The following is a 27,941-nucleotide window of genomic DNA, read 5'->3' as shown; positions in this document are numbered from 1 at the left end:
TCTTTAACTCTACGAAACTCTTTTGTCGTTCCTCGGTCCACACAAAATTTCCCCTTTCCTTAACAACTTGGTAAGCGGCAAAGCAATCGTTGAATATCCTTCAACAAATCTTCGATAATAACCAGCTAAACCAAGAAAACTTTGAACCTCAACAACAGAAGTAGGTCTTGACCAGTTTGTAATAGCCTCAATTTTCGCTGGATCCATCATTATACCCTCAGCCGATACAACATGACCCAGAAAGGCAACTCGTTGCAACCAGAATTCACATTTAGAGAACTTCGCAAACAATTTCTTACTTCGAAGGGTTTCAAGTACAACACGAAGATGATTCTCATGCTCTTCTTTACTCTTTGAGAATACCAAGATATCATCAATGAATACGATCACAAACTTATCCAAATACTCATGGAACACACGGTTTATTAAATCCATGAAAACCGCAGGAGCATTAGTTAATCCAAACGGCATCACTAAAAACTCATAGTGCCCATAACGAGTGCGGAAAGCAGTCTTAGGGATATCTTCTTCTTTAACACGCAGCTGATGATACCCAGACCTAAGATCAATTTTAGAAAAATACTTCGAACCTTGAAGTTGATCAAACAAATCATCAATACGTGGAAGTGGATAATGGTTTCGGATAGTAATACGATTTAACTCGCGATAATCAATGCAAATTCTCATGCTACCATCCTTCTTCTTGACAAACAAAACCGGCGCACCCCAAGGTGACACACTTGGTCGAATAAATCCAGAATCTATCAATTCTTGTAATTGCTCTTTGAGTTCTTGCAACTCGAGTGGTGCCATACGATAAGGAGCTTTTGATATCGCTTGAGAACCAGGAATCAAATCAATCGAAAATTCAACTTCACGAACTGGAGGCAAACCTTGCAATTCGTCAGGAAATACATCGGGAAACTCTCGAACAACATCAATATTTTCAATTGAAGGACTCTCGATAGACAAATTCTGAATCGAAGCTAAATAACCAACACAACCATGTGAAATGAGCTTTTGCGCCTTAAGCGCTGAGATAACCTTAATAGATTTTTTAGGAAGATCACCATTAAAGATACAATTGGGTATAGAATGATTTTCAAACAAAATCCTCTTAGAATAGCAATCGATAGTCGCGTGATGCTGAGATAACCAATCCATGCCAAGAATAATGTCAAAGTCATGCATGGTCATAGGAAAGAGATTTGCGAGAAACATGCAGTCATTGAATTCTAAACGGCAGTTTTGATACACACGATCTATAATTTCAATACTACCCATTGGGGTAGAGATTGTAAACGGAGTAGACAACCAAGTTGGAGACACTTTCAAATATTTCGAGCTCTTAACAGACACAATCGAGTGCGTAGAGCCAGAATCAAACAGAACGAAGAGGGCACGATGGTGTACAAATACATGACTAGTAATAGTACCTAATCATATCAGGAATGTATGAACAAATAACTCAAAGGAAATATTTTTAAAATGAAAAGGGATCCGAATATACCTGTTGCGTCAGCAGCCTGAGCAGTAGTCATGGCAAAGACGCGTCCACCAGAAGCTGGAGGAGGAACCCTCGGAATAAACTCAGGTCTAGGATTCTTGCAATCCTTAGCTAAGTGACCAACCTCTCCACAAGCAAAACATGAACCCACACTACGATAACAAACTCTTCCAGGATGATTCTTGCCACAAGTCCCACAAGGTGCATTGGCATTAACACCAACATTTCCGTTACCCTTTTGTTGCCCTTGGGGACGGTACACTTGTAATTGACCACGGTTATTATTATTTGGCCCATTGTCAATCCTTAACTGATTTCCTCTATTAATCCAATTATTACCACGATACCCTTGGTGTCCAGATTGTTGACCCTGTTTGGTAGTCTGTAACGACCCTGGATTTTCCAACGTTTATTTATTAATAATTGTTATTATTAATACTTGTGATTAAACAAATGTATGTTATTACATTTACATGTTGCCATGACTAAACGTACTTGACTTTAATTGCCCGAAACGTCTTTGTGACACACGAAACTTTCACGAATAATATTTTTAGAATATTATTTACATTCATGATTAATTTTATTAATCATTTTAATTAACTAAGGTAATTAATTAGTTACATGGGCTTTAAATGGATTTATTTGTTAATTAATTGAACTTGGGCTTTACTAGTGTAATGGACTCATGATATTGGGCTTATAAGCCCACCCTACCCATTTAAATGGATTAACTAGCCCACTAAGTCATGCAAGTATTAGTTAGAGAAATGAACTAGTTAGTTGTTTCATTAGGAATCTTGTTTGCACACAATCCCCATGAAATCAACTCCATTAACCACCTTTTATGAGCTTTACATACATGAGACTAGTGGATTTTGGCCTCCTTCCTCCCCCACACTTTGGCCGTCGGTTTTGAACATCAAGGAGGAGTTCAAATTATTTTTTTTACTTACTTCATTCACTAGTATTCATCATTCATTTTCACACACATTCTTATTTACATTTTCCTTTCAACTTTTTCCTCTCAACTTTCTCTTCATTCTTGTAAGTTACAAGCTTTCTTTCTCCTTCCTTTTCCTCCTAGAAACCGAATACATACATGCAAATCATCATCATCATTTGTTGTTTGCTACTTGTTCTTGATTATTATTTAGTTACATGTATTTGTAGTTACTTTACTTACTAGTTTCCAAGAACCAAACTTTCTAGTTTGATTCTTCATTTTATCTTGTTATAACAAGAAGAACAAGAACATAAACTTACTAGTTTATGATTCTACTTTTAATGTTTCAAAAAAATTTAGAGTTCATGTGTTGCAAATCATACTTGTGAATCATGTTTGTAAACTTTAAAGTTTACTTTCTTAAAGATCAAACTTTGGTTTGAATCTTTAAAGTATGAACAACCATGAACAAATTACATGTTTACTTAGTTTACTTCTTCATTCTTGCACTTTAATTTCATGTAATTAGTTTAAATGGTCAAGTACTACAAGTTAGTCTTGATCTCATTAATCTTGAACTAAAAGTTAACTTTGAAAGTTCAAGAACACACAAATAAGTTTTCTTTAAATATAACTTTGTACACTTATGTTAGATCTAGACATTTGAGTCTTGGATCTTCAAGATCTAACTAAGAACTATGTTCTACATCTTAAGATCTTGATTAGTTAGTTTACTTTCAAGTCTGTAGTTCAAAATTTCTTTTATATTTCATGTATGTGCAAAAACTAAGACTTTGATGTAACTTTGGTTCATCAAAACACTTGCAACACTTAAGTGAGTTGTGCTTCATGTCCTAGACTCACACAAGGGTTATGATGGTCAAAACTTGGTAAATATGATGTAAACACATCAATGAGTTGTACACTTGAAGTTATATGCATCAAGGATGAGAACCATGATGAACATCAAGCACCAAAACCCACCGGAACCCATTTATCTTTCTGTTTCTGTTTACAGCCTACTGTTCTGCTGTTTCTGTAACAGAACAGTAAACCTGGGCTGCTGTAACCTTAATTTTCAAATAGATCTTTTCTAGTAGATAAATTTTCATATAGGACTCGACTTAATCCGAGTTACGGTTTAGGATTTATGGCCCTCCGATCGTCACTATGTCCTTTAACGTTGTGCAGAAATTTCTGACCTACTCGCACATAGACCGTCGCCACGGTCAAACAAAGACGAGTTTGCTTCTGTAAATTTTACCACACTTAAAGGACTCACATACGGAGCCATGGCCACTGGTCTCACCTTAATTCAGTAAGGGTAGAGGCCGTGGTGACTGATCGAAGTCAGCATTTGTTTTAAACTACTTTCATAAACGAAACTTACTTTACGCCTTTTGTTTGATGATGAATGATGATGACCCTTAAGACCTTATTTAAATACTTTTAAACCTATTCGGACGATTTACTGACTTAGTACTATTTGACTTAGGTTGAGGACTTTCGGACCGATTACTTGCACACTTTTCCCGACTCTACTTTACCGCTACTTTATCATTGTGAGTTATAGCATTCCCTTTTTACTTTAAACGTATTTTGGGAACTGAGAATACATGCGGATTTTATGTTTTACATACTAGGCACGAGTACTTAAACTTTATATATGTGTGGGTTATACAACGGCATAAACATTCCCTTTAGCTCGGTAACGTTTAATCATTGGTTTTTGAACCGTGAATGCGAATCTTAGATATGGATCTATAGGGTTTGACATCCCCACTCGGGCTAGTAGCGCTAGCATTTAATGAGTGTTTAATACTTCATAGACATACGCACTTGCCAAGTGTACTTTCAGGGGGTATAAACGTTAAGTTAGTTACCAAGTGCCCACGGTTAACATATACTTTATCATACTGTTTTGAAACGCTCTTTGTAGCACTGAAATCCCGTGGCCTACCTTACATTACTGTTATACTTAAACTATAGCTCACCAACCTTTGTGTTGACGTTTTAAATCATGTTTTTCTCAGGTGCTTGAGGTTAGCTTCCGCTGTGTACTAGTCGTGTTGTAGACACCCGCTGCTTAGAGTTGTCATCGCATGAACTACTTTACCTTGCATTCAAACTTTAGTACTTTTGAACTATGACTTGTAACGACCATTGTGGTCACATACACTTATTATTTGCTTCTACTTAGTGAAGCATGCTTTTAGATTGTAAAACATTCGATGTTAGTTTAGACATCACTTTATTTATGAATGCAAACTCTTTTTGAAATCGCATATAGTACTTAACCTTGTAATGATCCTGTTGTTGATGATTCGTACACGATGGTTTTGTACGGGGCATCACATTTGGTATCAGAGCATTGGTTGTAGGGAATTAGGCTGCATTAGTGAGTCTAAGACCGACCCGAGTAGGATTCACTAATAGGACTAATCTACAACTTGCTAGTTTATGTGTTTCTGCTGAACTTACTGCATGCTGTTGCTTGCTTTTACTGCTATATGCCGTATGCTACTACATGAATTCACTACTGTATGATACCACTTGCTTTCGATTGCATGCTACTTCTGTACGATTCGTTATTATTGCCATGCTACTTATTGTTATACATGATTTAAACTGTTGGCCTAATACGTGCTTGCTTTATGACTTACTGACATGGAAAATTTATTTTTCCTTGTTCAGATGTCGGATGTACCACCTGCTATCATTTTGGGCAGTTTAGACTCTTCAGCTACTCCACCTACCACCGTTGCCGATCCACCGATCCCGATACGCACGAGTGACCCCGGCGCTTCATCTTCCGGGACTAGCAGCCAGCCGCCTGCACCAGTGGCTACTATTGACGGACACATGGACCCTACGGAGATTCCAGCCCCGTCTGCTCCCGGATCCTCGGAGTCACAGCCCCGCATCGGTGGTGTTGTGATTCCCGCGGAGTTCGGGGAAGGGCCATTCCGTAACCATATGCGTATGCCGTGCCGACGTGCTCCAGATGGACGTTTAGTGCCGATTCCGCCATTCAGATACAGACAGATGATGGCCGCTCATGGACTACCAGTTCAGCCACCCGTGTCACCACCACATGATTCTGATGATCCTTCATCCGATGACTCCTCTACGGATGACTCCAGTGACTCCGACGAAGAGAACCTTGATGACGTACCTATACAGGCACCCTCCACCCCGCCGAAGAAGCGGTACTGTCCTGATGGCACCGTCATTCCAGGGGTGAATGGAGGTCGTGCTTTCACTGACGCTTTTGGTCGGCGTCGGAGGGTTACTGCTCGTAAACGGCTTGTGCCGTACCCTGCCGACCCACAGATACGTAAGGTTCCCCGTTACGTACTGACTATTTCTGGAGCCGGGACATCTGCACCCCGTTTCGTGCGGTCTGCACCATCCGCTCCACTGGCCCCACCTGCACCACCAGCACCGCCCGCCCCACCAGCTCCCTCTGTCGAGGAATTGACAAGGGAGGTGGGAATCCTCCGAGTTCGGGTTACTGAGCTCGAGGAGCAGTTGGCTCAGGTTTTAGACATCCTACACCCACCTTCACCGTAGGACTTTTGTATTTAGATTTCATTATGTAATCTAGTTGTAGTTTCATATTTCACTTATGTATTGTACGAATCTATCATGATGTATGAAACTTATTATTAATGAATGGAAACTTTGTGATGTTACTTTTTACACAAGTGTTCTATTTACATTACTGTATGGTGTTTTGCGGTACTTGTATCAACTTGCGTTACTTAATTAACATGTGTTGTGCTGTTTACATGTTGGTTGTTATATACTATATTATCATATAATGAATGCTAGATTTTGATTTGAGTCAAAATGTTTGTATAGAACACCATGGCTAACGGTCGATCCACACCTACTGCTGCTCAAATTGAAGAGATGATCCAAGAACGTGTAGCCGCAGCCCTAGCAGAAAGAAACCTCCAAGCTCCACCGCCACCACCACCGGTTATCCCACCCATTCGAAATGGGTGTACTTACAAGGAATTCCAGAGCTGCAAACCACATAACTTCAGTGGAACCGAGGGACCGGTTGGTCTCACCAGATGGTTCGAGAAACTTGAATCAGTATTCCGAGTTAGCAACTGTTCGGAGGACAATAAAACCAAGTTTGCATCTTTCACGCTGTCTGATGGCGCACTAACGTGGTGGAACACGTTAGCTCAAGAGAAAGGCATTGATGAGGCGTATGCTACGCCATGGGAGGAATTCAAAGCTGCTATGATTGATGAGTATTGTCCGAGAACCGAAATACAAAAGATGGAAATGGAATTCATGCAGTTAAAGGCCGTTGGGAATGACCTCGATGGTTACAATCAGAGATTTTTGGAACTAGCCCTGATGTGTCTGACAATGGCCACCCCAGAATTCAAGCGAATGGAGAGATACTTCTGGGGACTCCCTAAGTCCATCAAAGGAAACGTCACATCGTCCAAGCCACCGAATGTTCCCGAAGCGATGCGCATGGCGCATACTTTAATGAATCAGATAACCATCGATGAACCGGAGAAAACTAAGTCTGAAGCGGGTACTAGTGAGAAACGCAAATGGGATAACCACAACAACAACAACAACAACAGGGGAAGAAACTATGAACAGAACCCGGCGAAACGACATGAGGGTTTCAGAGGAAACAACAACGGTGGAAACCCCAACCCCAACAACAACACCAACTCCAACCCGAACTACAAGGGAACCTTACCTCAATGCAAGAGGTGTTACAAACACCACACTGGGTATTGCAATGTTGTCTGCGAGAAGTGCCAACGGTCTGGGCATGTTGGAAAAGACTGCAAGGTCACCACTTTGAATGGGAAGCCGAACACCAATGGACCGAAGAAGTGCTACGAATGTGGGCAGACGGGCCATTTCAGAAATGCATGCCCAAACAAGCGAAAAGATGGCGGACCACCGCGCGCTAGAGCTTTCAACGTTAATGCAAGGGATGCACGCGAGAATCCCGACTTGGTGACATTTTGCGATAAGATTAATTGGTCATTAGTACCGTTAAAAGAGAGTATGCTTGTCGAGGTCGCCAACGGTAAACTTGAAAAAGTTGACCACATTAGTCGAGGAGCTATTATCAACATAGCTGGTGCAGATTTCGAAATTGATTTGATACCTATCAAACTGGGAAGTTTTGACGTGATCGTCGGTATGGATTGGTTGAGCAAGATAAAGGCCGATATTATCTGTGGGGATAAAGCACTTCGCATACCACAAGGAGATGGCGAACCACTGGTTATCTACGGAGAGAGATGTACCTCGAAGCTGAACCTCATTAGTTACGTGAAAGCGCAAAAGATCATGAAGAAGGGATGTTTTGCTGTCCTAGCACATGTGAAAGCGGTAGAAACTGAGGTGAAGAGCGTGAACGACGTTCGAATTGTGAACGAATTTTCCGATGTCTTCCCAGAGGAATTGCCTGGATTGCCGCCGCAAAGAGCAGTAGAGTTTTAGATTGATTTAGTGCCAGGAGCTACACCTGTAGCTCTCGCACCTTATAGACTCGTACCTTCCGAGATGCAAGAATTACAGAGTCAACTACAAGAACTACTTGACCGTTGATTTATCCAACCAAGTTTCTAGCCTTGGGGCGCACCTGTGTTGTTTGTAAAGAAGAAGGATGGATCCTTCCGTATGTGTATCGACTACCGTGAACTCAACAAATTGATTATCAAGAATCGGTATCCTCTTCCACGAATTGACGATATTTTTGATCAACTACAAGGATCAAATGTTTACTCAAAGATCGATTTGCGATCCGGCTATCACCAGCTGAGGGTGAAAGAAAGTGACGTGATGAAAACTGCATTCAGGACCCGTTATGGTCATTATGAGTTTCTTGTGATGCCATTCTGGTTGACAAATGCACCTGCCGTGTTCATGGACCTCATGAATCGTGTCTGCAAGCCGTACTTGGATAAGTTTGTTATCGTCTTTATAGATGATATCCTCATCTACTCTAAGAGCAAAGAAGAGCATGAGCAACACCTCTGATTAGTACTTGAACTCTTGAGACAAGAGCAACTCTATGCCAAATTCTCCAAGTGTGAATTTTGGTTGAAGGAAGTTCAATTTCTGGGTCATGTTGTGAGCGACCAGGGTATCAAAGTTGACCCCGCCAAGATTGAAGCCATCAGCAAGTGGGAGACCCCCACTACTCCGACGCATATTCGCCAATTCCTAAGTCTCGCCGGTTACTACCGAAGATTCATTGAAGGATTTTCTCTGATTGCGCGTCCTTTGACCGCGCTGACTCACAAGGGCAAGAAGTTCATTTGGGAACCCGCACATGAATCAGCATTTCAAACTTTGAAGAAGAAGTTAACCACCGCACCTATCCTATCACTTCCTGAGGGCAGTGACGACTTTGTTGTTTACTGCGATGCTTCGAAAAGTGGTTTTGGTTGTGTACTGATACAACGATCAAAGGTTATTGCCTATGCCTCCCGTCAATTGAAGATTCACGAGCGGAACTACACTACTCACGATCTTGAACTTGGAGCAGTTGTCTTTGCACTTAAATTGTGGAGACATTATTTGTATGGAACTAAGAGCACTATCTTCACCGATCACAAGAGTCTCCAGCACATCTTCGATCAGAAGCAACTGAATATGAGATAGCGTCGATGGATTGAGACGCTCAACGACTACGATTGTGAACTCCGTTATCACCCTGGCAAGGCCAATGTTGTAGCTGACGCTTTGAGCCGAAAGGAAAGGACGGCACCTCTTCGTGTTAGGGCTCTGAACATCACCATCCATTCGAACCTCAACAGCCAGATCAGAGTAGCCCAATATGAGGCTCTCAAAGAGGAGAACATATCTCACGAACATTTGAACATACTTGTCTCTCGATTTGAGGTTAGGGAGTCTGGACTCCGATGTTATGCCGGAAGAATTTGGGTGCCTCTTTATGGAGATCTACTAAACCTGATACTTGATGAAGCACACAAATCGAGATATTCGATTCATCCTGGAGTGGGCAAAATGTACCACGACCTTAAAGAACAGTATTGGTGGCCGAATCTTAAGAAGGACGTTGCGACTTATGTTGGTAAGTGTTTGACTTGCTCGAAGGTTAAAGCCGAGCATCAGAGACCTTATGGTTTGCTTCAACAACCAGAAATCCCACAATGGAAGTGGGAACGGATAACAATGGATTTCATCACCAAGCTACCAAAGACGGTGGGCGGATACGATACTATTTGGGTTATTGTTGACCGCCTTACCAAATCTGCACACTTCTTAGCGATGAAGGAGACGGATACAATGGAGAGACTTGCCCAATCATACATTAAAGAGGTTGTATCTCGTCATGGTGTACCTTTATCGATCATCTCAGATCGCGATCCCTGTTTTGCTTCTAGATTTTGGAGTTCTTTGCAAGAAGCCATGGGAACCCGTCTCGACATGAGTACTGCGTATCACCCTCAGACTGACGGGCAAAGTGAACGAACGATTCAGACCTTGGAGGACATGTTGCGTACATGTGTCATTGATTTCGGAAAGGCCTGGGAAAGGCATTTGCCACTCGCCGAATTTTCTTACAACAACAGTTATCACTCGAGCATTAATGCTGCATCTTTTGAAGCATTGTATGGCCGTAAGTGCCGATCTCCTATTTGTTGGGCCGAAGTAGGCGAGAAGCAAATCACCGGACCCGAGGTAGTCCATGAAACCACGGAGAAGATTGCTCAGATTCAAGCTAGACTTAAGACTGCCCGTGATCGCCAAAAGAGTTATGCCGATCTTAAACGTAAGGACTTTGAATTCAACGTTGGTGATCGGGTAATGTTGAAAGTTGCACCTTTGAAAGGTGTGATCCATTTTGGAAAACGCGGAAAGTTAAACCCACGATACATTGGTCCTTTTGAAATCTTGGAACGTGTTGGACCAGTTGCATACCGTTTGGATCTACCAGCACAATTGAGCTCAGTTCATCCTACCTTCCACGTGTCAAACCTGAAGAAGTGTCTTGTTGCACCTGAACTTATCATACCATTGGAAGAACTTACTATTGACGACAAACTCCACTTCGTGGAAGAGCCTGTTGAGATTATGGATCGTGAGATCAAAACTTTGAAATGCAACAAGATTCCGATCGTCCGAGTATGATGGAATGCCAAACGAGGACCTGAGTTTACTTGGGAGCGAGAGGATCAAATGATGCGGAAGTATCCTCACCTTTTCCCGACTCCTCCATCTACCTCAGCTTAAATTTCGGGACGAAATTTTCTTTAACAGGTGGGTAATGTAACGACCCTGGATTTTCCAACGTTTATTTATTAATAATTGTTATTATTAATACTAGTGATTAAACAAATGTATGTTATTACATTTACATGTTGCCATGACTAAAGGTACTTGACTTTAATTGCCCGAAACGTCTTTGTGACACACGAAACTTTCACGAATAATATTTTTAGAATATTATTTACATTCATGATTAATTTTATTAATCATTTTAATTAACTAAGGTAATTAATTAGTTACATGGGCTTTAAATGGATTTATTTGTTAATTAATTGAACTTGGGCTTTACTAGTGTAATGGACTCATGATATTGGGCTTATAAGCCCACCCTACCCATTTAAATGGATTAACTAGCCCACTAAGTCATGCAAGTATTAGTTAGAGAAATGAACTAGTTAGTTGTTTCATTAGGAATCTTGTTTGCACACAATCCCCATGAAATCAACTCCATTAACCACCTTTTATGAGCTTTACATACATGAGACTAGTGGATTTTGGCCTCCTTCCTCCCCCACACTTTGGCCGTCGGTTTTGAACATCAAGGAGGAGTTCAAATTATTTTTTTTACTTACTTCATTCACTAGTATTCATCATTCATTTTTACACACATTCTTATTTACATTTTCCTTTCAACTTTTTCCTCTCAACTTTCTCTTCATTCTTGTAAGTTACAAGCTTTCTTTCTCCTTCCTTTTCTTCCTAGAAACCGAATACATACATGCAAATCATCATCATCATTTGTTGTTTGCTACTTGTTCTTGATTATTATTTAGTTACATGTATTTGTAGTTACTTTACTTACTAGTTTCCAAGAACCAAACTTTCTAGTTTGATTCTTCATTTTATCTTGTTATAACAAGAACAACAAGAACATAAACTTACTAGTTTATGATTCTACTTTTAATGTTTCAAAAAAATTTAGAGTTCATGTGTTGCAAATCATACTTGTGAATCATGTTTGTAAACTTTAAAGTTTACTTTCTTAAAGATCAAACTTTGGTTTGAATCTTTAAAGTATGAACAACCATGAACAAATTACATGTTTACTTAGTTTACTTCTTCATTCTTGCACTTTAATTTCATGTAATTAGTTTAAATGGTCAAGTACTACAAGTTAGTCTTGATCTCATTAATCTTGAAATAAAAGTTAACTTTGAAAGTTCAAGAACACACAAATAAGTTTTCTTTAAATATAACTTTGTACACTTATGTTAGATCTAGACTTTTGAGTCTTGGATCTTCAAGATCTAACTAAGAACTATGTTCTACATCTTAAGATCTTTATTAGTTAGTTTACTTTCAAGTTTGTAGTTCAAAATTTCATTTATATTTCATGTATGTGCAAAAACTAAGACTTTGATGTAACTTTGGTTCATCAAAACACTTGCAACACTTAAGTGAGTTGTGCTTCATGTCTTAGACTTACACAAGGGTTATGATTTTCAAAACTTGGTAAAGATGATGTAAACACATCAATGAGTTGTACACTTGAAGTTATATGCATCAAGGATGAGAACCATGATGAACATCAAGCACCAAAACCCACCGGTACCCATTTATCTTTCTGTTTCTGTTTACAGCCTAATGTTCTGCTGTTTCTGTAACAGAACAGTAAACCTGGGCTGCTGTAACCTTGATTTTCAAATATATCTTTTCGATTAGATAAATTTTCATATAGGACTCGATTTAATCCGAGTTACGGTTTAGGATTTATGGCCCTCCGATCGTCACTATGTCCTTTAACGTTGTGCAGAAATTTCTGACCTACTCGCACATAGACCTTCGCCACGGTCAAACAAAGACGATTTTGCTTCTGTAAATTTTACCACACTTAAAGGACTCACATACGGAGCCATGGCCACTGGTCTCACCTTAATTCAGCAAGGTTAGAGGCCGTGGTGACTGATCGAAGTCAGCCTTTGTTTTAAACTACTTTCATAAACGAAACTTACTTTACGCCTTTTGTTTGATGATGAATGATGATGACCCTTAAGACCTTATTTACATACTTTTAAACCTATTTGGATGATTTACTGACTTAGTACTATTTGACTTAGGTTGAGGACTTTCGGACCGATTACTTGCACACTTTTCCCGACTCGACTTTACCGCTACTTTATCATTGTGAGTTATAGCATTCTCTTTTTACTTTAAACTTATTTTGGGAACTGAGAATACATGCGGATTTTATGTTTTACATACTAGGCACGAGTACTTAAACTTTATATATGTGTGGGTTATACAACGGCATAAACATTCCCTTTAGCTCGGTAACGTTTAATCATTGGTTTTTGAACCATGAATGCGAATCTTAGATATGGATCCATAGGGTTTGACATCCCCACTCGGGCTAGTAGCGCTAGCATTTAATGAGTGTTTAATACTTCGTAGACATACGCACTTGCCAAGTGTACTTTCAGGGGGTATAAACGTTAAGTTAGTTACCAAGTGCCCACGGTTAACATATACTTTATCATACTGTTTTGAAACGCTCTTTGTAGCACTGAAATCTCGTGGCCTACCTTACATTACTGTTATACTTAAACTATAGCTCACCAACCTTTGTGTTGACGTTTTAAAGCATGTTTTTCTCAGGTGCTTGAGGTTAGCTTCCGCTGTGTACTAGTCGTGCTGTAGTTTCCCGCTGCTTAGAGTTGTCATCGCATGAACTACTTTACCTTGCATTCAAACTTTAGTACTTTTGAACTATAACTTGTAACGACCATTGTGGTCACATACACTTATTATTTGCTTCTACTTAGTGAAGCATGCTTTTGGATTGTAAAACATTCGATGTTAGTTTAGACATCACTTTATTTATGAATGCAAACTCTTTTTGAAATCGCATATAGTACTTAACCGTGTAATGATCCTGTTGTTGATGATTCGTACACGATGGTTTTGTACGGGGCATCACATAGTCGGTGGCGGCACAGATCGTAGTGGTTGTACATTCTTAACCCTCTTATTTTTACCATCATCATTTTTAGTAGTCAAATACTCGGCTCGCTCCATCTCCAAATTTCGAGCATAATCGGCTGCCTCAGTGACATCAAAACATTTCAGATTAATCATTTTAGAGCGGTAACGCCCATGAACAGCCCATTTGTACTTACGGGCTTTGAAATGTCCCGTTCTTATTGATTAAAAACGTTCCATATTAATTGATTTCGTTGCGAGGTTTTGACCTCTATATGAGACGTTTTTCAAAGACTGCATTTATTTTTAAAACAAACCATAACCTTTATTTCATAAATAAAGGTTTAAAAAGCTTTACGTAGATTATCAAATAATGATAATCTAAAATATCCTGTTTACACACCACCATTACATAATGGTTTACAATACAAATATGTTACATCGAAATCAGTTTCTTGAATGCAGTTTTTACACAATATCATACAAACATGGACTCCAAATCTTGTCCTTATTTTAGTATGCAACAGCGGAAGCTCTTAGTATTCACCTGAGAATAAACATGCTTTAAACGTCAACAAAAATGTTGGTGAGTTATAGGTTTAACCTATATGTATCAAATCGTAACAATAGACCACAAGATTTTATATTTCAATACACATCCCATACATAGAGATAAAAATCATTCATATGGTGAACACCTGGTAACCGACATTAACAAGATGCATATATATAAGAATATCCCCATCATTCCGGGACACCCTTCGGATATGATATAAATTTCGAAGTACTAACGCATCCGGTACTTTGGATGGGGTTTGTTAGGCCCAATAGATCTATCTTTAGGATTCGCGTCAATTAGGGTGTCTGTTCCCTAATTCTTAGATTACCAGACTTAATAAAAAGGGGCATATTCGATTTCGATAATTCAACCATAGAATGTAGTTTCACGTACTTGTGTCTATTTTGTAAATCATTTATAAAACCTGCATGTATTCTCATCCCAAAAATATTAGATTTTAAAAGTGGGACTATAACTCACTTTCACAGATTTTTACTTCGTCGGGAAGTAAGACTTGGCCACTGGTTGATTCACGAACCTATAACAATATATACATATATATCAAAGTATATTTAAAATATATTTACAACACTTTTAATATATTTTGATGTTTTAAGTTTATTAAGTCAGCTGTCCTCGTTAGTAACCTACAACTAGTTGTCCACAGTTAGATGTACAGAAATAAATCGATAAATATTATCTTGAATCAATCCACGACCCAGTGTATACGTATCTCAGTATTGATCACAAATCAAACTATATATATTTTGGAATCAACCTCAACCCTGTATAGCTAACTCCAACATTCACATATAGAGTGTCTATGGTTGTTCCGAAATATATATAGATGTATCGACATGATAGGTTGAAACATTGTATACGTGTCTATGGTATCTCAAGATTACATAATATACAATACAAGTTGATTAAGTTATGGTTGGAATAGATTTATTACCAATTTTCACGTAGCTAAAATGAGAAAAATTATCCAATCTTGTTTTACCCATAACTTCTTCATTTTAAATCCGTTTTGAGTGAATCAAATTGCTATGGTTTCATATTGAACTCTATTTTATGAATCTAAACAGAAAAAGTATAGGTTTATAGTCGGAAAAATAAGTTACAAGTCGTTTTTGTAAAGGTAGTCATTTCAATCGAAAGAACGACGTCTAGATGACCATTTTAGAAAACATACTTCCACTTTGAGTTTAACCATAATTTTTGGGTATAGTTTCATGTTCATAATAAAAATCATTTTCTCAGAATAACAACTTTTAAATCAAAGTTTATCATAGTTTTTAATTAACTAACCCAAAACAGCCCGCGGTGTTACTACGACGGCGTAAATCCGGTTTTACGGTGTTTTTCGTGTTTCCAGGTTTTAAATCATTAAGTTAGCATATCATATAGATATAGAACATGTGTGTAGTTAATTTTAAAAGTCAAGTTAGAAGGATTAACTTTTGTTTGCGAACAAGTTTAGAATTAACTAAACTATGTTCTAGTGATTACGAGTTTAAACCTTCGAATAAGATAGTTTTACATATATGAATTGAATGATGTTATGAACATCATTAATACCTCAATTTTAGTAGGTAAACCTACTGGAAGTGACAAGAAATGATCTAGCTTCAAAGGATCCTGGATGGCTTGAAAGTTCTTGAAGTAGGATCATGACACAAAAACAAGTTCAAGTAAGATTTTTACTCGAATTAAGATAGTTTATAGTTAAAGAAATTGAATCAAAGTTTGAATATGAATATTACCTTGAATAAGAAAGATAACCTACTGTATATAACAAAGGTTTCTTGATCTTAGATGATTACTTGGAATGGATTAGAAAGCTTGGAAGTAAATTAGTAAACTTGAAGGGATGTTTGAAGTGTTCTTGAAGTGTTCTTCCTATGATGATTATAGCTTGATTCTTGAAGTGATTTTTGATGAAGATGATGATTAACTACTGGAAAAATACGTTCATAATAGTGTATGTGTGTTGAGAGAGAATTAGAAAGAGAATTGGAAGTGAAATGGAGTGAATGATGAGTGGTAATTGGTGAGTGGGGTTAAAAGGAGTTCTAGTTAGTTGACTAGCTCATGGTAGAAGTTAAAATTGATTAGTCATACATGACATAATCAAGAGTGGAATCCCATGCTAGTTCCTATTGGTATATACTCATAGTAAGTACGTTTTGAAGCTGTGTATAATACGGGTAAGAATACGACTAGAATTCTTGATGAAAGAAAAGAATGGAAAAGTAACTGTAACCATTTTCGTTAAGTATGAGTGTTTTGATATATGTCTTGAAGTCTTCCAAAAGTATTTTAATACATCTAAATACATTACTTGTATATACATTTTAACTGAGTCGTTAAGTCATCGTTAGTCGTTACATGTAAGTGTTGTTTTGAAACCTTTAAGTTGACGATCTCAATTAATGTTGTTAACCCATTGTTTATTATATCTAATGAGATGTTAAATTATTATATTATCATGATATTATGATATATTAATATATCTTAATATGATATATATATACATTTAAATATCGTTACAACGATAATCGTTACATATATGTCTCGTTTCGAAATTCTTAAGTTAGTAGTCTTGTTTATATGTATATAACTCATTGTTAATATACTTATGGAGATACTTACTTATCATAATCTCATGTTAACCATATGTATATTCATATATATATCGTCATGTCGTTTTTACAAGTTTTAACGTTCGTGAATCGCTGGTCAACTTGGGTGGTCAATTGTCTATATGAAACATATTTCAATTAATCAAGTCTTAACAAGTTTGATTGCTTAACATGTTGGAAACATTTAATCATGTAAATATCAATCTCAATTAATATATATAAACATGGAAAAGTTTGGGTCACTACAGTACCTACCCGTTAAATAAATTTCGTCCCGAAATTTTAAGCTGTTGAAGGTGTTGACGAATCTTCTGGAAATAGATGCGGGTATTTCTTCTTCATCTGATATTCACGCTCCCAGGTGAACTCGGGTCCTCTACGAGCATTCCATCGAACCTTAACAATTGGTATCTTGTTTTGCTTAAGTCTTTTAACCTCACGATCCATTATTTCGACGGGTTCTTCGATGAATTGGAGTTTTTCGTTGATTTGGATTTCATCTAACGGAATAGTGAGATCTTCTTTAGCAAAACATTTCTTCAAATTCGAGACGTGGAAAGTGTTATGTACAGCCGCGAGTTGTTGAGGTAACTCAAGTCGGTAAGCTACTGGTCCGACACGATCAATAATCTTGAATGGTCCAATATACCTTGGATTTAATTTCCCTCGTTTACCAAATCGAACAACGCCTTTCCAAGGTGCAACTTTAAGCATGACCATCTCTCCAATTTCAAATTCTATATCTTTTCTTTTAATGTCAGCGTAGCTCTTTTGTCGACTTTGGGCGGTTTTCAACCGTTGTTGAATTTGGATGATCTTCTCGGTAGTTTCTTGTATAATCTCCGGACTCGTAATCTGTCTATCCCCCACTTCACTTCAACAAATCGGAGACCTGCACTTTCTACCATAAAGTGCTTCAAACGGCGCCATCTCAATGCTTGAATGGTAGCTGTTGTTGTAGGAAAATTCTGCTAATGGTAGATGTCGATCCCAACTGTTTCCGAAATCAATAACACATGCTCGTAGCATGTCTTCAAGCGTTTGTATCGTCCTTTCACTCTGCCCATCAGTTTGTGGATGGTAGGCAGTACTCATGTCTAGACGAGTTCCTAATGCTTGCTGTAATGTCTGCCAGAATCTTGAAATAAATCTGCCATCCCTATCAGAGATAATAGAGATTGGTATTCCATGTCTGGAGACGACTTCCTTCAAATACAGTCGTGCTAACTTCTCCATCTTGTCATCTTCTCTTATTGGCAGGAAATGTGCTGATTTGGTGAGACGATCAACTATTACCCAAATAGTATCAAAACCACTTGCAGTTCTTGGCAATTTAGTGATGAAATCCATGGTAATGTTTTCCCATTTCCATTCCGGGATTTCGGGTTGTTGAAGTAGACCTGATGGTTTCTGATGCTCAGCTTTGACCTTAGAACACGTCAAACATTCTCCTACGTATTTAGCAACATCGGCTTTCATACCCGGCCACCAAAAATATTTCCTGAGGTCCTTGTACATCTTCCCCGTTCCAGGATGTATTGAGTATCTGGTTTTATGAGCTTCTCTAAGTACCATTTCTCTCATATCTCCAAATTTTGGTACCCAAATCCTTTCAGCCCTATACCGGGTTCCGTCTTCCCGAATATTAAGATGTTTCTCCGATCCTTTGGGTATTTCATCCTTTAAATTTCCCTCTTTTAAAACTCCTTGTTGCGCCTCCTTTATTTGAGTAGTAAGGTTATTATGAATCATTATATTCATAGATTTTACTCGAATGGGTTCTCTGTCCTTCCTGCTCAAGGCATCGGCTACCACATTTGCCTTCCCCGGGTGGTAACGAATCTCAAAGTCGTAATCATTCAATAATTCAATCCACCTACGCTGCCTCATATTCAGTTGTTTCTGATTAAATATGTGTTGAAGACTTTTGTGGTCGGTATATATAATACTTTTGACCCCATACAAGTAGTGCCTCCAAGTCTTTAATGCAAAAACAACCGCGCCTAATTCCAAATCATGCGTCGTATAATTTTGTTCGTGAATCTTCAATTGTCTAGACGCATAAGCAATCACCTTCGTTCGTTGCATTAATACACAACCGAGACCTTGCTTTGATGCGTCACAATAAATCACAAAATCATCATTCCCTTCAGGCAATGACAATATAGGTGCCGTAGTTAGCTTTTTCTTCAATAACTGAAACGCTTTCTCTTGTTCATCATTCCATTCAAATTTCTTCCCTTTATGCGTTAATGCAGTCAAGGGTTTTGCTATTCTGGAAAAGTCTTGGATGAACCTTCTGTAGTAACCAGCTAGTCCTAAAAACTGGCGTATGTGTTTCGGAGTTTTCGGGGTTTCCCACTTTTCAACAGTTTCTATCTTTGCCGGATCCACCTTAATACCTTCTTTGTTCACTATGTGACCGAGGAATTGAACTTCTTCCAACCAAAATGCACACTTTGAAAACTTAGCGTACAATTCTTCCTTCCTCAATACTTCTAACACCTTTCTCAAATGTTCACCGTGTTCTTGGTCATTCTTTGAGTAAATAAGTATGTCATCAATGAAAACAATGACAAACTTGTCAAGGTATGGTCCACACACTCGGTTCATAAGGTCCATGAACACAGCTGGTGCATTAGTTAAACCAAACGGCATGACCATAAACTCGTAATGATCGTAACGTGTTCTGAAAGCAGTCTTTGGAATATCATCTTCTTTCACCCGCATTTGATGATACTCGGAACGTAAGTCAATCTTTGAATAAATAGACGAGCCTTGTAGTTGATCAAATAAGTCGTCGATTCTCGGTAGTGGGTAGCGATTCTTGATGGTAAGTTTGTTCAACTCTCGGTAGTCGATACACAACCTGAATGTACCATCTTTCTTCTTGACAAACAAAACAGGAGCTCCCCACGGTGATGTGCTTGGTCGAATGAAACCACGCTCTAAAAGTTCTTGTAATTGGCTTTGCAGTTCTTTCGTCTCACTGGGTGCGAGTCTGTAAGGAGCACGAGCTATTGGTGCAGCTCCTGGTACAAGATCTATTTGAAATTCAACGGATCGCTGTGGGGGTAATCCCGGTAATTCTTTCGGAAATACATCGGGAAATTCTTTTGCAATGGGAACATCATTGATGCTCTTTTCTTCAGTTTGTACTTTCTCGACGTGTGCTAGAACAGCATAGCAACCTTTTCTTATTAGTTTTTGTGCCTTCAAATTACTAATAATATGTAGCTTCGTGTTGCCCTTTTCTCCGTACACCATTAAGGGTTTTCCATTTTCTTGTATAATGCGAATTACATTTTTGTAACAAACGATCTCTGCTTTCACTTCTTTCAACCAGTCCATACCGATTATCACATCAAAACTCCCTAACTCTACTGGTATCAAATCAATCTTAAATGTTTCGCTAACCAGTTTAATTTCTCGATTCCGACATATATTATCTGCTGAAATTAATTTACCATTTGCTAATTCGAGTAAAAATTTACTATCCAAAGGCGTCAATGTACAACTTAATTTAGCACAAAAATCTCTACTCATATAGCTTCTATCCGCACCCGAATCAAATAAAACGTAAGCAGATTTATTGTCAATAAGAAACGTACCCGTAACAAGCTCCGGGTCTTCCTGTGCCTCTGCCGCATTAATATTGAAAACTCTTCCGCGGCCTTGTCCATTCGTGTTCTCCTGGTTCGGGCAATTTCTAATAATGTGGCCCGGTTTTCCACATTTATAACAAACTACATTGGCATAACTTGCTCCGACACTACTTGCTCCGCCATTACTCGTTCTGACACCATTTGTTCCTTTCGTTCTATTAACCCCTGGTCCGTAGACCTCACACTTCGCCGCGCTATGACCATTTCTTTTACACTTGTTGCAAAATTTGGTGCAGAACCCCGAGTGATACTTTTCACACCTTTGGCATAGCTGCTTCTGATTGTTGTTATTGTTGCGGTTATTATTGTTGTTGGGATGATTTTTGTAGTTGTTGTTGTTGTTGTTGTTGTTGTTGTTGGGCTGTTTGTTGTAGTTGCGATTGATGTTGCGATTGTTGGGATAATTGTTGCGATTATTGTTGTAATTGCTGTTGTTGTTGTATTGGTGATTCTTATCACCATTTTCCTCCAACTTTCTTTTGACTTGCTTCACATTGGCCTCTTCAGCAGTCTGTTCTTTAATTCTTTCTTCAATTTGGTTCACTAGTTTGTGAGCCATTCTACATGCCTGTTGTATGGAGGCGGGCTCGTGTGAACTTATATCTTCTTGGATTCTTTCCGGTAATCCTTTCACAAACGCGTCGATCTTCTCTTCCTCATCTTCGAATGCTCCCGGACACAATAGGCACAATTCTGTGAATCGTCTTTCGTACGTGGTAATATCAAATCCTTGGGTTCGTAACCCTCTAAGTTCTGTCTTGAGCTTATTGACCTCGGTTTAGGGACGGTACTTCTCGTTCATCAAGTGCTTGAATGCTGACCACGGTAGTGCGTACGCATCATCTTGTCCCACTTGCTCTAGATAGGTATTCCACCATGTTAACGCAGAACCTGTGAAGGTATGCGTAGCGTACTTTACTTTGTCCTCTTCAGTACACTTACTTATGGCAAACACCGATTCGACCTTCTCGGTCCACCGTTTCAATCCGATCGGTCCTTCGGTTCCATCAAATTCCAAAGGTTTGCAGGCAGTGAATTCTTTGTAGGTGCATCCTACACGATTTTCTGTACTGCCAGATCCAAGGTTATTGTTGGTATGTAGCGCAGCCTGTACTGCGGCTATGTTTGAAGCTAGAAAAGTACGGAATTCCTCTTCATTCATATTCACGGTGTGTCGAGTAGTCGGTGCCATTTCATTCAAAATAGTCAAATGGAACAAGTTAATCATACAGAATATTAAGAGTAGTTAATAGTATTTTGTAGCATAATATGAACTCATTTATAAAAGCTTTTTCTTCATATTAGCGTTTTATAAGTTTAAATTCAGGTAGTACCTACCCGTTAAGTTCATACTTAGTAGCTAATATACAATTCAACTACTACAATTCTATATGAAAAACTGATTGTAATAATATTTCGCGTTCAAACTTTTATACAATATTTTACAAACTTACAATACCGCTTATTTTACATAAAGCATGAAATATAGCACACAATAACTTTGATACAAGATAGTTGTGAAGATAATTCTAGCTAGTACACAAGTCGTTCAGCAAAGGCAATAAAGACACGTAATTCATACGTCCAGAAACAAGTCATGCATTCTGGTTTTACTAGGACTACTTCCCATCCTTGGTCTTGTGGAACATAACCGTTATGGCCATTGATAAGACAGCGTGTTGTAACGTCGTCAAAGGGACGAGGGTTATGTAATGACCAACAGTCTCGTAATAACCTAAAACCCTCATTTCTTACCCCAATTACCGACTCCGTCACTTGTGGGAACGTTTTGTTTAATAGTTGTAGCCCGATGTTCTTGTTCTCACTTTGGTGAGAAGCGAACATTACTAACCCGTAAGCATAACATGCTTCTTTATGTTGCATGTTAGCAGCTTTTTCTAAATCACGAAGTCCTATATTCGGATATACTGAGTCAAAATAATTTCTTAACCCGTTGCGTAAAATAGCATTTGGGTTCCCCGCAATATATGCGTCAAAGTAAACACATCGTAACTTATGGATTTCCCAATGTGATATCCCCCATCTTTCGAACGAAAGCCTTTTATAAACCAAGGCATTCTTGGAACGTTCTTCGAATGTCTTACAAACTGATCTCGCCTTAAATAGTTGTGCCGAGGAATTCTGACCGACTCTAGAAAAGATTTCATCAATCATGTCTCCGGGTAGGTCTCTTAAAATATTGGGTTGTCTATCCATTTTGTGTTTTTATACTGTAAAATAGACAAGAGTTAGATTCATAAAAAAAATACTTATTAATACAAGCAATTTTTACATATATCATAAAGCATAAGCACACTATATTACATATATTACACCACACGAATACAACTATCTTATTCCGACTCGCTCGTTTCTTCTTGTTCGGTTTTGGTTTGTTTTGCCAAGTTTCTAGGGATATATGATGTTCCCCTAATACGAGCCGTCATTGTCCACATTGGTTTAGAAAAACCTGGTGGTTTAGAGGTTCCCGGGTCATTGTTACAACTTAAGGACTTCAGGGGTTGACGATACATATAAAGTTCATCGGGGTTGGAATTAGATTTCTCTATTTTATGCCCTTTCCCTTATTATTTTCTTTTGCCTTTTTAAATTCAGTTGGGGTAATTTCTATAACATCATCGGAATTCTCGTCGGAATCCGATTCATCGGAGAATTGGTAATCCTCCCAATATTTTGCTTCCTTGGCGGAAACACCATTGACCATAATTAACCTTGGTCGGTTGGTTGAGGATTCTCTTTTACTTAACCATTTTATTATTTCCCTCACCGGTTCTATTTCTTCTTCCGGTTCCGATTCTTCTTCCGGTTCCGACTCTTCTTCCGGTTCCTCTTCGGGAACTTGTGAATCAGTCCACGAATCATTCCAATTTACATTTGACTCTTCATTATTATTAGGTGAGTCAATGGGACTTGTTCTAGAGGTAGACATCTATCACATAATATCAAACACGTTAAGAGATTAATATATCACATAATATTCATATGTTAAAAATATATAGTTTCCAACAAAAACGTTAAGCAATCATTTTTAAAGAAAACACGGTCGAAGTCCAGACTCACTAATGCATCCTAACAAACTCGATAATACACACTAATGCAAATTTTCTGGTTCTCTAAGACCAACGCTTGGATACCAACTGAAATGTCCCGTTCTTATTGATTAAAAACGTTCCATATTAATTGATTTCGTTGCGAGGTTTTGACCTCTATATGAGACGTTTTTCAAAGACTGCATTCATTTTTAAAACAAACCATAACCTTTATTTCATAAATAAAGGTTTAAAAAGCTTTACGTAGATTATCAAATAATGATAATCTAAAATATCCTGTTTACACACGACCATTACATAATGGTTTACAATACAAATATGTTACATCGAAATCAGTTTCTTGAATGCAGTTTCTACACAATATCATACAAACATGGACTCCAAATCTTGTCCTTATTTTAGTATGCAACAGCGGAAGCTCTTAGTATTCACCTGAGAATAAACATGCTTTAAACGTCAACAAAAATGTTGGTGAGTTATAGGTTTAACCTATATGTATCAAATCGTAACAATAGATCACAAGATTTCATATTTCAATACACATCCCATACATAGAGATTAAAATCATTCATATGGTGAACACCTGGTAACCGACATTAACAAGATGCATATATATAAGAATATCCCCATCATTCCGGGACACCCTTCGGATATGATATAAATTTTGAAGTACAAAAGCATCCGGTACTTTGGATGAGGTTTGTTAGGCCCAATAGATCTATCTTTAGGATTCGCGTCAATTAGGGTGTCTGTTCCCTAATTCTTAGATTACCAGACTTAATAAAAAGGGGCATATTCGATTTCGATAATTCAACCATAGAATGTAGTTTCACGTACTTGTGTCTATTTTGTAAATTATTTATAAAACCTGCATGTATTCTCATCCCAAAAATATTAGATTTTAAAAGTGGGACTATAACTCACTTTCACAGATTTTTTCTTCGTCGGGAAGTAAGACTTGGCCACTTGTTGATTCACGAACCTATAACAATATATACATATATATCAAAGTATGTTTAAAATATATTTACAACACTTTTAATATATTTTGATGTTTTAAGTTTATTAAGTCAGCTGTCCTCGTTAGTAACCTACAACTAGTTGTCCACAGTTAGATGTACAGAAATAAATCGATAAATATTGTCTTGAATCAATCCACGACCCAGTGTATACGTATCTCAGTATTGATCACAACTCAAACTATATATATTTTGGAATCAACCTCAACCCTGTATAGCTAACTCCAACATTCACATATAGAGTGTCTATGGTTGTTCCGAAATATATATAGATGTGTCGACATGATAGGTCGAAACATTGTATACGTGTCTATGGTATCTCAAGATTACATAATATACAATACAAGTTGATTAAGTTATGGTTGGAATAGATTTGTTACCAATTTTCACGTACCTAAAATGAGAAAAATTATCCAATCTTGTTTTACCCATAACTTCTTCATTTTAAATCCGTTTTGAGTGAATCAAATTGCTATGGTTTCATATTGAACTCTATTTTATGAATCTAAACAGAAAAAGTATAGGTTTATAGTCGGAAAAATAAGTTACAAGTCTTTTTTGTAAAGGTAGTCATTTCAGTCGAAAGAACGACGTCTAGATGACCATTTTAGAAAACATACTTCCACTTTGAGTTTAACCATAATTTTTGGGTATAGTTTCATGTTCATAATAAAAATCATTTTCTCAGAATAACAACTTTTAAATCAAAGTTTATCATAGTTTTTAATTAACTAACCCAAAACAGCCCGCGGTGTTACTACGACGGCGTAAATCCGGTTTTACGGTGTTTTTTGTGTTTCCAGGTTTTAAATCATTAAGTTAGCATATCATATAGATATAGAACATGTGTGTAGTTAATTTTAAAAGTCAAGTTAGAAGGATTAACTTTTGTTTGCAAACAAGTTTAGAATTAACTAAACTATGTTCTAGTGATTACGAGTTTAAACCTTCGAATAAGATAGTTTTATATATATGAATCGAATGATGTTATGAACATCATTACTACCTCAAGTTTAGTAGGTAAACCTACTGGAAGTGACAAGAAATGATCTAGCTTCAAAGGATCCTGGATGGCTTGAAAGTTCTTGAAGTAGGATCATGACACAAAAATAAGTTCAAGTAAGATTTTTACTCGAATTAAGATAGTTTATAGTTATAGAAATTGAATCAAAGTTTGAATATGAATATTACCTTGAATAAGAAAGATAACCTACTGTATATAACAAAGGTTTCTTGATCTTAGATGATTACTTGGAATGGATTAGAAAGCTTGGAAGTAAATTAGTAAACTTGAAGGGATTTTTGAAGTGTTCTTGAAGTGTTCTTCCTATGATGATTATAGCTTGATTCTTGAAGTGATTTTTGATGAAGATGATGATTAACTACTGGAAAAATACGTTCATAATAGTGTGTGTGTGTTGAGAGAGAATTAGAAAGAGAATTGGAAGTGAAATGGAGTGAATGATGAGTGGTAATTGGTGAGTGGTGAGTGGGGTTAAAAGGAGTTCTAGTTAGTTGACTAGCTCATGGTAGAAGTTAAAATTGATTAGTCATACATGACATAATCAAGAGTGGAATCCCATGCTAGTTCCTATTGGTATATACTCATAGTAAGTACGTTTTGAAGCTGTGTATAATACGGGTAAGAATACGACTAGAATTCTTGATGAAAGAAAAGAATGGAAAAGTAACTGTAACCATTTTCGTTAAGTATGAGTGTTTTGATATATGTCTTGAAGTCTTCCAAAAGTATTTTAATACATCTAAATACACTACTTGTATATACATTTTAACTGAGTCGTTAAGTCATCGTTAGTCGTTACATGTAAGTGTTGTTTTGAAACCTTTAAGTTAACGATCTCAATTAATGTTGTTAACCCATTGTTTATTATATCTAATGAGATGTTAAATTATTATATTATCATGATATTATGATATATTAATATATCTTAATATGATATATATACATTTAAATGTCGTTACAACGATAATCGTTACATATATGTCTCGTTTCGAAATCCTTAAGTTAGTAGTCTTGTTTATATGTATATAACTCATTGTTAATATACTTATGGAGATACTTACTTATCATAATCTCATGTTAACCATATGTATATCCATATATATATCGTCATGTCATTTTTACAAGTTTTAACGTTCGTGAATCGCCGGTCAACTTGGGTGGTCAATTGTCTATATGAAACATATTTCAATTAATCAAGTCTTAACAAGTTTGATTGCTTAACATGTTGGAAACATTTAATCATGTAAATATCAATCTCAATTAATATATATAAACATGGAAAAGTTCGGGTCACTACAGGCTTGGTCCTCGGAAGACCCAGCAGCAGCCCCAATCAATACCACAAGTCTTAAAAACTTCTTAGTGAAATCATTAATTGACTCATCACTCCCTTGCTTAATATTCGCATACTCCCGAATCACAGCCTCTTTCTCCGCTTCAGAAAAGTACTGACGGAAAAACAACTCCTTGAAATCAACCCAATCTATCGAATCCTCAAAATCGATACCTCCTTTCGCTTGTCTCAAAGCGATCCACCAACGCTGAGCATCCCCTTCTAGTTTATAAACAGCCAATGGAACCCAAAATTTCTCTTCACAATCAAGCACTCGGTATATCTTCTCAATGTGAGTGGTCCAATTCTCAGCTTCAACAGGAGTACTAGCAGTGCTGAATGACAAAGGACGCTGTTTTTGAAACCGTCCTAGCCAAACATGAATAGTGTCCCCCGTTACAGCTTTCATCTCCACATTCTCATCCTCCTCTTCATCTTCATGCTTTAAAGTCTCGCCACCTTGCTTACGCATAGCGTCAATAGCTTGAGCTACAATGTTGGGTAACAAATTCGTGATTGTTTGGTTAATCTTGTTTTCTACCTCCTCCTCAGACATCCCTTTTCTTTTCGGTGCCATCTATGAACGAGATGAGGATATAACGGTTACGATTAGTAAGAAGGATAACAAAAGAATATGAAAAGTGGAAATATATTATTAATGCGGAAAGAAAATCCTAACCCAAAGTCTACCCAAATCTCACAGGCCATAACTTAGGACGTAAGTTTCTACATGAGGGAACCTAAGCTCTGATACCATCTGTAAAGACCCTAATCTTACAAATTTCAAAACTTATAAATAAAGGTAACTTAAAAAGGTAATTGAGCGTTATTCTTATTTGAATTCAAACCATAGTTAAAACACCAAGTTTACAAACTTATTCAAAGTGTTAATAAACCAAAATAAACTACTAAATCTTGAAGGAAATCTCTAAGGCAAGGTGCTAAGTTCACTCCACTC

At 37.5% G+C, this 27,941-nt stretch overlaps 1 protein-coding gene across 1 annotated transcript; it reads right to left on the bottom strand.

Moving 5' to 3' along the window:
• Positions 1-9: 9 nt before the first annotated feature.
• Positions 10-27,560, bottom strand: LOC139890040 (uncharacterized). The gene is made up of 4 exons (XM_071872947.1): positions 26,948-27,560; positions 1,511-1,900; positions 718-1,436; positions 10-351 (listed from the first exon to the last, which is right to left on the bottom strand). Exons 1-4 carry the CDS (start codon positions 27,558-27,560, stop codon positions 10-12), a joined length of 2,064 nt encoding a protein of 687 aa, XP_071729048.1.
• Between the last annotated feature and the right edge of the window lie 381 nt (positions 27,561-27,941).

Source organism: Rutidosis leptorrhynchoides, chromosome 2, assembly GCF_046630445.1.
Source record: "Rutidosis leptorrhynchoides isolate AG116_Rl617_1_P2 chromosome 2, CSIRO_AGI_Rlap_v1, whole genome shotgun sequence".
Classification (NCBI taxonomy): domain Eukaryota; kingdom Viridiplantae; phylum Streptophyta; class Magnoliopsida; order Asterales; family Asteraceae; genus Rutidosis; species Rutidosis leptorrhynchoides.
This window is presented reverse-complemented; position numbering and strand designations above follow the sequence as displayed.